At 41.3% G+C, this 11,554-nt stretch overlaps 1 protein-coding gene across 1 annotated transcript; it reads left to right on the top strand.

Moving 5' to 3' along the window:
* Positions 1 to 1,018: 1,018 nt before the first annotated feature.
* On the top strand, positions 1,019 to 10,640 carry LOC103730195 (olfactory receptor 2AJ1-like). Its single transcript, XM_008828373.1, has 2 exons — positions 1,019 to 1,361; positions 9,679 to 10,640. Exon 2 carries the CDS (start codon positions 9,696 to 9,698, stop codon positions 10,638 to 10,640), a length of 945 nt encoding a protein of 314 aa, XP_008826595.1. The 5' UTR covers positions 1,019 to 1,361; positions 9,679 to 9,695.
* Positions 10,641 to 11,554: the final 914 nt, after the last annotated feature.

Below are 11,554 nucleotides of genomic sequence, written 5' to 3'. Positions count from 1 at the left end.
CAACCTCATCCCTGGGTTACCACATGCACAAGACTCCAAACCCTATTTCTGTGTTGATGCTACAGCTTAGTTCACTCCTTCTTGGGTGCTCTCACCCCCTCTTTATCCAACATGTCTGAGGTCACTAAAATATACCAGGGTTTATTAATGATGGCAATGCCTCTGCAGATGCTTTGGCATCAGGCAGGCTGCTGCAGGCCTCTTTGGCCATTCTGTCCCCTCCTCCTTCTTCTGGAGACCTCCAATTACTCATGCTTATTAATCATAAGGGTCTTCAGGTGCTGTGTCCTCAGATTCCCAAGGATCAACTTGCCATCATGGTAAGAACATGTAAAAATTGCCAATCCTTTGTGCTGTGCCCTGGCCTTCAACTGGCAGGAGTCAATCCCAGAGGTCTCAAGTCCAATGTCATTTGGCAAATGGATGTTACCCACTACCTCCCTTTTGGGAGACAAAAATCATTTTCATAACCATAGATACCTATTCCAAGTTCATATGGGCCACAGGCACCTATTCCAAATTTATATGGGCCACAGCTCATACTGGAGAAACAACCAAAGACCTTAAGAAATGTCTTAGAGTACTTTGCCATCATGGGAAAATCAACACAAATTAAAACAATGTCCCCACTTCAACCAGTCAGGCCTATTCTCAGTATTGTCAAATATGGCACATTAATCATGTGACTGGGATACCATATAATCCCCAAGGTCAAGGAATTATTGAAAGGGCCCAACAACAGTTACAAAAAACTCAAAATAATCTCCCCCCTCAGGCACAGCTGTCTCTGGCCCTCTTTATACTAAACATAGTTAACCTTCCTGCTAGCTCACAAGAAAAAAAAATCCCCAACCTGTGGTAGTTTGACACTGGAGGGAAGTGCAGTAGGCCCCACCCATCCTAGTGTGCTGGAAAGACCCACTGTTAGGTCTATGGAGAGGGCCTGATCCCCTGCTCACCATGGGTCAAGGATTTGCTTGTGTTTTCCCACAGGACCACTCTCCACCTGTCTGGATCCCAGTCAGATTAGTTCACTGGTTTTATGACACTGATACAAGAGATACTGATGGTGATGTTCCTTTACACCTGGATTTGGATTCTGATATTATGACAAGTCCTGATCGTCAGGCTCCCTCAGTTTAATGGCTGACTGAGAAGCTGCCCTAAATTTAAGGAGACTGACCTGGCCAGGCAACCCCCCTCTTGCTGCTATCCAGGACATGGACCCTCCCAGGATGTCTCGAAAGATCAACGGAACCTCTGGTGGCTCCAAAAACAGCTTCAAAAACTCACCATCAGCCCTCAAAAAGCCAAAAGAAAAAAGACAGACTAGGTACAGACTGAAGCTTCACACCCAACAGGTAAGTGTGACTGAGGTATCTATACTGTCCTCATGGGACTCACTTGCTTGACTCTGCTACCTTCACAGACCAATGCCTATGTTCTCTGGAGATATATTCCCAACACTGTTACCATTTGGCCATATGGCTGGGTGCCGGGGGTTTGAACCAGCGACCCTCCGGACAGTGAAGATTGGGGATGAGTAAGCACGCCGTTCGCCAGCCCACAGTACCAGGGACACTCAGACGCAATGGGGAATCTAGTCAAGCAGGGACTCATTTATTACAGGTATTACAGAGCTTATAAAGGCACCTGGAAACTCCCCCCACCCCGTGCGAGGGTGTATCTTAAGGATGGTCATGCGCTGATCGTGCACTCCTCAGCAGTGCGAAAGTATTCTTCAGACTTTCAAAGCAAGACAGGCCATGCCCCCAGTAACTTCCTTTTGGAACTATGCAAGGTGGGGCCTTTAGGTCCCCACAGCTGGAATGTCATACCACAGCCCATTTCTTGCAACGAATCCCTGTACCCCCCCTACTGGGGCCTGCCCACTGGCAGAGTCCTCTTACAACTTTACACTGTCGAATCTCTGCCTCCAGCTCCAGCCTGGGGCAGCCTTCTGGTGGATGTCACCTAATTTCACTGGGGACCCACGGGGCCTATGCCCACCCCTGGGACCCCAGGAGGTGTTTCATGCTAATTGGAAGGATCTGGTTCACATTACATCTTTCAGCCCCCTAACTAACACTTTCAGATTCTATAAGTCTGCACTCCCCCACGTGTTCCCACTTGCTGGGAGACTAATCCAGCTCCAGGGAACTCCTCTTGGCTTGGGGGCTGGTGCAATTGCCGGACAACCCTAGTACATTGGCTGATGGGATCCCCAGGTCTGTTGGGCTCAGCATACTACTCTATTCCCTCTTACTGGTCCCCAAATATACATATTGGTCTTGGTACCACCAAACTACTAGCACCTATCCTCAGCCCACTTGGATCCAAGCACTCCTGAAAAATAACCTATATTCCTCTTTCGGGCCTGGGCGTATTGACTGGAGACCCTTTCTCCTTGTGCTCAACACATCTGTACTCTCCCTTAGATACCAATTTGACAGTGTATCTGCTGACAATGTTACTAAAAATAGTTCATGCATAACAGAGCTTTCACAATAGCTATAATTTTAGTTGCACCTTAAGAAGCAATTCCTCCAATGCTACAACCTGTCCTCCATTTACTGCATGCACGCCCCCTGGTTTTGGTTTCCTTATTACAACTGACTCCCATCATTGAGTCACACCTGTTAATATTACCAACTGTCTCACTAACCTAGCCCTCAAGGAGGGGCAATATGTTTTCTTTATAGGAACACCGCCCATCATATGGGTCCCTGTCACTATGACAGATGACTATCAGTCTGATGCAGGACTCCTCCCGACAAGAATGATGACATGTGCCAAGAGAGCACTGGGCCTACTGATTCTTGACATTAGTTCCTTGATTGCTCTGCTAATTTCCACTGTTAATGATGGGATGGTCTTGACTAACCAGGCAGCTCAAGCCTTGGCACTCAACAATCTGTCAGCATTTACTTTGGAGAGATTTTCTTCAGCAGCCTACTCCATAGAACATGTCAGACTAGGCATAGCCAACCTCCAGACTCAGCTGGACATTCATGCTTTTATCCCTGAGGCTATATTGCATATGATGGGTCTTCCTTGTGATGTTTGATTCACCCATGTCTGTGTTACTCCTTCCTTGGTTGCCAATGATTCCTTTAATACTGCGGGTAGCTCTGCTTAATGAAACCCATAATCAGTCACAATATGACTGGGGTATGTAGGACAAAAGGATGGTTCACCTTACAGCACGTATCACTGATAGAGCTTCCAGTGTTAATAATACTTGAGTTGACATCAATCCTTTACCCTCTTTGATGCAGGATTTTCTAGGATATTTGCAATCCATTGGTTCATGGTTCAGTAAACCCCTCAGGGCCCTGTTTTGGAGTGCAATGGTATTGGCTATTATAATTCTGCTTTACTGTGTTAGAGCACTATGTGTTTGGATTAGGGATCAGTGCCAACAAATAGCAGTGTTGGCAGAAGTCATTCACGAACAGTTATCCCTGCAGGCTACCGCCTGGACACATTTGGCTTTGACATGGTTGGAGGGTCAAGACCCTTAGCCCAGCCCAAGCATGTTATGTGTTCAGGGTGGGTTTTATGCTCTTCCATCTAACTATTGTTGCTTTTATAAAAGAAAAAGGGGAACTTGTAGGCCAAATTCTAGACCTGCCAGTGCCATTTCATAGCTCAGGCCCGTTTCCATATCATGGCACACCTGCCATGGCCTCACCTCCTTCCACACCTTTCCCCACAGATAGCCTGAGAGTTTGTCATGCTTCCTCTGTCCTTTAATTGGTCTGCCTCCTCATGACTGGTGCATGATCAGTGCATGATCCCCAATGCTAGATGTAAGTACATGATCAGCATGACCTTTGCTCCCATTGGTCCACAATGGGTGCCCTTTCATGTTATTGGGTGATTATGTGTATATATACAGCCTGCTAAAAAGTAAAGTTGAGTTCTGCCCTCTGGCGCACTCCTGGAGTGGTCTTTGCTCTGTTGCACTTGCCCTCAGTAGAGTGTGGACGGTGTGGACCCACACCTTTGTAAAATTTAATTTCTATTGATGACTGTTATACATCAGCCAGGGGCTGCACTGCCACCCTGGGCAACTTCGTCAAGGTCACCTTTGATAACATCTCTAAGACCTACAGCTATTTGACCCCTGACCTCTGGAAAGAGACAGTATCCACCAAGTCTCCCTATCAGGAATTCACTGATCAGCTTGTGAAAACCCACACCAGAGTCTCTGTGCAGAGAACCCAGGCTCCAGTTGTGGCTACTACCTAGGGTTTTTATACGAGAAAAATTAAGTGAATTAAGTCTGTTTTAAAAACATTTAATTTCTCAAATACCATTCAATCAGTTGCTCTTCCAATCCACTATGACACACCACACAGACTCTACAGAAGATGGCACCAAGAGGAATGTCCTGATTCAGGTCCTGAAGAGGTTCTGGAAGGCTCCATCACAATGGATGATTTCTGGGAGGAGAATGAGCTATAAACCTGACCACCATGCTTCCAAGTTTCTAATGGACCTCAGCTCAGCTCATTTATTATTTATTGAACCTGGTTGGATCATGTAATCAAGCACATACTCTACCCAAAGGGTGATTTCAATAAATGTTTTGTTTCCACATTTTCTTTAACATGCATTAAGTGGGCTGGTGCAATCATCATCCAGATAGCGTAAAACAGTTTTTGTCGTCATAAAATAATTAAACAATAAAGTTAAAACAATAAATTTTTTCATTTAGTACTTCCTTATGGTGGCATTTTTGGAGGTACTGGGGATTGAGCCTAGAGTCATACATGCCAAGAAAGTGCTCTTCCACTGAAATATAGCCTTAGCCCTGTATTCATTTTTAAGACTGTCCTTGAATTCACCATGTAGATCAGGCAGGCTGTGAACATGTGATCCTCCTGCCTCAGCATCCCAAGTAGCTAAGATTAGAGGCCCGCATCACAAGATGTGGCTATGACTGCATTTTAATAATTGATTACTCTTCATTTTACTTTTAGATGGTTAAGATATCTTTATTAAGTGATTTCAGAGTTAAGGGTTATTGTTAAAAAATGGAGACACTTACTGTGAAAAATCTCATTGCTTTTTCTCCACAGAAATGAACCAGGTTTCTGACATTAAAGGCTGGCCTTTGGAAAGGGCCAGTTGTAACAGCCTGAACATGGCAAACCTGTGAAACATTAAGTGGCATCCTAGCAACAGGCACCTATGCAGAACAGATTTACGCTTCCATCCTAAAGAACAAAGTATTACAAAACTGAATTTCTCTGTTGAATGAATGAGCAAAATTTGTGGGGATGTGGCATTTCCTTTGGACTAAGAGTCCTAACAAAAGGACCAGATTGCCCTTGAACTAAGTTAAATAGCATTGGAACTGAAAGTTGTTAAATTTCTGTGGACCCCATGGTTTCATTTGACAAATAAAATAAATGTAAGATGGTAGCTGGTCAGGACACCGTCACAAGAACAAGGCCAGCCTGGGTTACCTAGTGAGTTCCGAGGTCATCTTGGGCTTCCCTTCTCAAAACAATAACAAGTCTGATAAGATGCTAATAAATGAGAGATGCTTAAAACCTTGCCTGAAATTTTAAAATGCTGAGAAAAGGTTGGTCTTCACTATTGTGAATAAATCACTGGAATTAGAAGAATGCTTTGGCTGCATTCACTTGTGTATTTAGTTTACTTTGTGATGATGTGATGCTCAGACTTCCCTGTTGCACCCCAGGGAGTGCCAGGACTGCTGGCAGTGCACCCATCTTCCACACAAGCCATTTCAGCATGGCCTCCTCACATCATCTTCAGGCCATTCTCTGGGGAGCCAGCTCCCCATGCTGCCCTATGAAAAGGTGCCTGCTTTCTTTTCCTGAAACCACACACCAAGGACTTCCAGGAGACTAGATGTCTCCCCCACTTCTTCATGCTGCCTCCTAACAATCTGTTGCCCTTATCCTTCCCAAACTCCAGCTGATCTAAAGGGAATGTTGGAACTGAGGCATTTTCCGTCATCTTCCATTCTCTAACTATAGAGGTAACACCAAATCAGATGGCTTAACAGCATAAGCAAGGGCTCAACATCCCCTCAGTGAGAATGTCCCTTGCATTGCTAAGCCTAGAGAAGTAAGTGTGCAAATTACTTGTGAAAGTGTCCAATGTGCAGTAAATCAGGTGTGGTCTGATGTGATGGGAAATGAGGACAGGAGGAAGGACTGGGGTCCTTGGTGATGCATGGTTTGATTCATGCCGCAGCAATCCCAGTCCTGTGCTGTAGTAGTGAGCGTTCATGGCATACCATCTCACCTCCAGGTTGAATGTCATGTCCTGAGGCAGTTGGCTTTTTCTGAGTGGGACAGAGTCATCTGTTCTGAACTGAGGACAGCATGAAACCCTCTGGGAATAAAAGCTTTCAAATATACAATTGTAGTATACAAAAACTTGAAACCTATGGAAATATTAAGGTAAACAGTTTATGTGGAAATAATCAATTCATGGAAAAGATTGGAAATAGATAAAATTGCGCATATATATAAACAATTCACTGGAAATAGTAAATTAAGATAGGGAGATTTTGTTGAAATTAAGGGGTTGTAACAAAACAATGTTTACATCTCGAAATTTTTCTTTAGATAGAAGTACCTATTATTAGCACTAAATAAACATTTATATGTGGCAATACTAAGGCAGGCAAGTTGTAATTCTAGTATCTTTAATTTCTATGTTATGCAAAAAGTAAGAGCTATACAGTTTGAATAAAGCCTAGTAGAATAATATTGTGCTATAGGCTACCTAAGTTTATGATCCAGTGGTGCTGTTCAGAGCAGCAAACCATTACCACAGGGGGGTCAAAGTTATTATCTTCCTCTCTTGAAGCTAATTTATTGATTTTTTTTTATTATTAATATTTACCATGATAAATTCTGATCATAAAATGTATAACATTTTGTAATAATTACAAATGTGTAATATGCCGTATTTATTTTAAAACTAACATACAATACTCATATAAGTCACCTGGAGTTTCAGAAATTAGTCAACACATAATACAGTTTCATTTGGATAAATGCATAAATGTAATCTAAGCAATTCTATCTTGATGCATCTATAGTGTATTTTAGGAACTATTGTAACTACTAAATGGAGGCCAGCTTGGAGACTTAGCAGGCAAAGGTGCTTGCCATTCAAACTGGATGACCTGAGTTTGATCCTTGGAACATATGGAAAAGGTGCAAGGAGGGAGCTGACTCCAGAAAAATGGTCCCTTGACCTCCACTCATGAACTGTGGCACACATGTCCATGCACATACACATCATGTGTGCAATTGTGTGTACAAAGACACAACAGTAGACAAGCAAAAAAATAAAATAAAAACAGAACCAAGTAGTAGAAAGGGTCAAATCATATACTTTCTATGAGATAAGGGTCTAATAAGAGTCCGAGCTATTCCTGAATATAAAATTAGAAAAGTTTTTCAAAGCAGGGCTGAACTTAGGGGAGCATTTGCTCATTAATGAGCTATGCACAGCCCAATTCAACAAGTGGATAAGCACAGCAGGACCCACACAGCGTCATAGATAGAAATCAGTTCAGCTGCTTGTGCAAACTAGTTGCGTTAATGGACAATAGAAGTTAAAGACCCTAAATAATTTTTCATGGCAAAGGATTTCGATATGGTGAGAATCTCTGTCTGTTTTTGTCCACATGTGTCTCTGTCTCTGTCTCTTACTTAAACACACACTGATGCTTAATCACAGTCATTTGAAAGAAGTGTGACTATAAGTTTGGAAAAATAATTTTGGGCTATTCTTTTTACTATATTAAATTTCTTGGCACTGAATCATCTACACAGTCCATGCTGACATTATTGATTCTTTTCTCTATAACTGGAGCCCATTTTCCATTGAAATGGCCATTTTAAGTTTAAATAATTTATGTGGAGAATAATCCACAATGACTGTTTTATATTCAACATACTGATTATTTTTACGCATGATAAATCCTTGCATATTTATAAAGAGAGAGGGATTTTCAGAAAGTCTAAGACTTTCTTAGAAATCACAGATTCAAGTATTTTCTGAAAAAGTTAACACTTTAAAATATGTGGAAAGCGTATTCTCTCATTAACTCCAATGTAGAAGAAACAGATGTGTGAGTTGTGTGTTATAGCTTCATCTAACACTAGTACTAGGAATATTTGAAACTAGATGATGAAAAACACCATCTGTTTATACAAGGTTTACATAACTGCAATCTAAAGAAACAACAGAATTAGCAAATTCCAGACACATGTTTTAACATCACCTTATTTTTATTTTACGTGTATGAGTAAGTTTTGGCTGCATGTATCTAGGTATACTGTGCCTTGACATACCTGTGGAGGTCAGAAGAGAGAATTGAATCCCCTAAACTGGAGTTACAGATAATTGTGAGCTGTGATGTGGGCGCTGGGAACTGAACCCTGGTCCTCTGTAAGAGCAGGCAGTGCTCTTTACCACTGACCCATGTCTTCAACTGCAATAGCTAAATTCTTAAGTTTAAAATTAAACTAAAATGTATTCTTAACGATGGAGTTGGGGGTAGGTAGGTGGAGAGGATCTAAGAGGAGATGGGGGAGTGAGTTGGAATATTATTAAAACACATTGTATAAAATTCTCAAGGAGTCAATGAAAATATTATTAAAATGCATTAGTTATTTCAAACAGATTCAGCTGGTATCCTTTCCTTTAAAACAAAGATGATATTCAAATTTATAGAACATAGATAACTTTTACTATGTTGTTCATTATTTATTACCATGAAAAATCTTAGGCATCTCATATTTTGTTCTCCATATGTGTTATCTAATAGGAAATTCACTGAAGAAAAATTCAGACTCGTGGTAATAATATTTATTTTTGTGCTTTGTGGAGGCCTTGGAGCATGACCAGAGGAGTTACTCATACTCACAGGATCATAGGCGGGGTCTGTTCTCTGGCATGGACAATTTATTTTACCTGCAAATTAACAAATATTACCTAGCAAATGGTATAAGCCCATTTCTGTTCTAGGCTTTTGGGTTCTGCCTGTGAACAGACCAAATTATGATGAGGTTAAAACTTGGGTGGAATAATGACAGCGAACAATCAACATAACTCATGAGCTTATTATTTACTAAGATAGAAGGTGAAAAGTGATGTTGAAAAATGTCAGGGTGGAGCAAAGCACAGAGAGCAGGAAAGTCTGCTGGATTTAACTGGAATAATTAATTAATTAATTAATTAATTAATGGTTTTACCATTCTTCCTGCCCGGAACCCAGGTTTCTGGAAGAGACTCACCATGGCATTCCAACCAAAGGAAGTCCAGTGGAAAAGAAGGTTGTAAAGAGTGTGCAGACAGGGCCATCCTTTAGAAGACACACTTGTAAATGACTGGATATATGTAAACTTTATGAAATCAATTGAAACTATGAGAATTAAAATATAGAAAAAGGCCTTTTGGGTGCAATTAACATCACAAATTTTTCTGAAGAAATAAATGTCTATCCTGAACAATATGTCCACTCTAAAGACTCTCTACAAGACTCCTGATGTTGAAACAAAATATGACATTAAATCATTTTAATATATATGTATATATGCATACATATATGTATACACACACACATATATAAAATGAACCTGATACTCAACCATATTTTCTATGTCATTTTAGGTAATACAGGAGGTATCATGATGGAACTTGACAATCACACTTTCAACAGTGACTTCATTCTTTTGGGACTGTTCTCTTCTTCACAGACAGGTCTAGTCTTTTTCTCATTGATATTTTTTATTTTTATTATGACCATAACAGAAAATGCTTTCATGATCCTCCTAATCCGCAGGGACCCTCGACTGCATACCCCAATGTACTTCCTGCTCAGCCATCTCTCCTTCATGGATATCCTGCACATTTCCAACATTGTGCCTAAAATGATCGCTGACTTTCTGTCAGGCAGCAGAACCATTTCCTTTGCAGGCTGTGCCTTCCAGTTATTTCTGTCCATGACCTTGCTAGGTGGTGAGTGCCTTCTCCTGGCAGCCATGTCTTATGATCGCTATGTGGCCATCTGCCACCCACTTCGGTACCCTGTGCTGATGAGGGAGAACTCCAGTGGGCTCATGGCTGCAGGATCCTGGCTCGTGGGAATCTCCAACTCCATAGTCCACACATCTTTTGCCCTCCATTTTCCATTCTGTCACTCTAGGGCCATTGATCACTTTTTCTGTGAAGTCCCTGCAATGTTGAAGTTGTCTTGTGTAGACACATCACACTATGAACGAGGAGTTTATGTGAGTGGCATTATATTCCTGCTCATTCCCTTTTCCACGATCTCTATATCTTATGTGCAAATTCTCCTCACTGTCCTACAAATGCAGTCATCAGGGGCACGACAAAAGTCATTTTCCACCTGTTCCTTCCACATGCTTGTGGTCATGATGTACTATGGGCCAACTATTTTCACATATATGAGACCTCGATCATACCACACTCCAGGCCAGGACAAGTTCTTGGCAGTATTCTACACCATCCTGACACCCATACTCAACCCCATCATCTACAGCTTTAGGAATAAAGATGTTCTCATGGCTGTGAAAAACATGCTCCACAATTGTTTTCTGAATAAAAAATAAATTAAAAATGACGACCTTTTGTGATTTCTGTTTTTCTATGGGGGTCAAAGTAAAGAGCATTCATTGTGTTTCTCTGGAAAGAATTAATAAATATTTCATGGATCCTTTCAAAAGACATGAATATTTGAATGCCACTTAAAACATCTAAGTTTTAAACATGTTCATTTTGTAGAGTCATATCTCCAGTAATATGCTGTTCCTTCCCTGGCAACTACTGCAGTCCCCCCATGCACCGTGAAATAAATCCTTCCCATAAGATTTTTCTGACATGCTTTGGTCACAATGATGAAAAACTGACTAATGCACTTTATAAAATACATTAGTAACAAAAATATGGGACTGAAGAGATTTCTCAGTGCTTAAGAACACTTGGTGCTCTCGCTGAGAACTGGTGTCCTAGTTTGATTTCTATGGTTGTGATAAAATCACTGATCAAAACCAACCTGGGGAGGAAAGGGTTTATTTTGTCTTATTTCTCCCAGGTTCATCACTGAGAGAAGTCAGGGCAGGAACCTGGAGGCAGGAGCTGAAGCAAAGACCATGGAGGAATGCTGCTTATTACTTTGTTCCTCTGGCCTGTGCCCATTCTGCTTTCTTATAAAACCCAAGACCATTTGTCTGGGGGTGGCACTAGCCACAGTGGGTTGAGCCCTCCCACATAATACATCAATCAAGAAAAAGCTTCAGAGAAATGCTTACAGGAAATTCCCCAATCATGGTTCCCTCTTCCCAGGCACATCAAGTTCACAACCAAGCTATCCAGGACAATTGACTCATTGTCAATTTGATACACAAACATATCATCATTAAACCACAAGCTTTCCATTTCTTGTCCCCAGATATGATGCTAATATTAATATCACAGTATAATACAGTACAGCTTTAAATGTTCCACATTCTTTAAAAATTTCAAA

The sequence above is a fragment of the Nannospalax galili genome, unplaced genomic scaffold (assembly GCF_000622305.1).
Source record: "Nannospalax galili isolate Female #2095 unplaced genomic scaffold, S.galili_v1.0 scaffold533, whole genome shotgun sequence".
NCBI classification, from domain to species: Eukaryota; Metazoa; Chordata; class Mammalia; order Rodentia; family Spalacidae; genus Nannospalax; species Nannospalax galili.
Note: the sequence above shows the minus strand (reverse complement) of the source record. Positions and strands in the feature narration are given on the sequence as shown.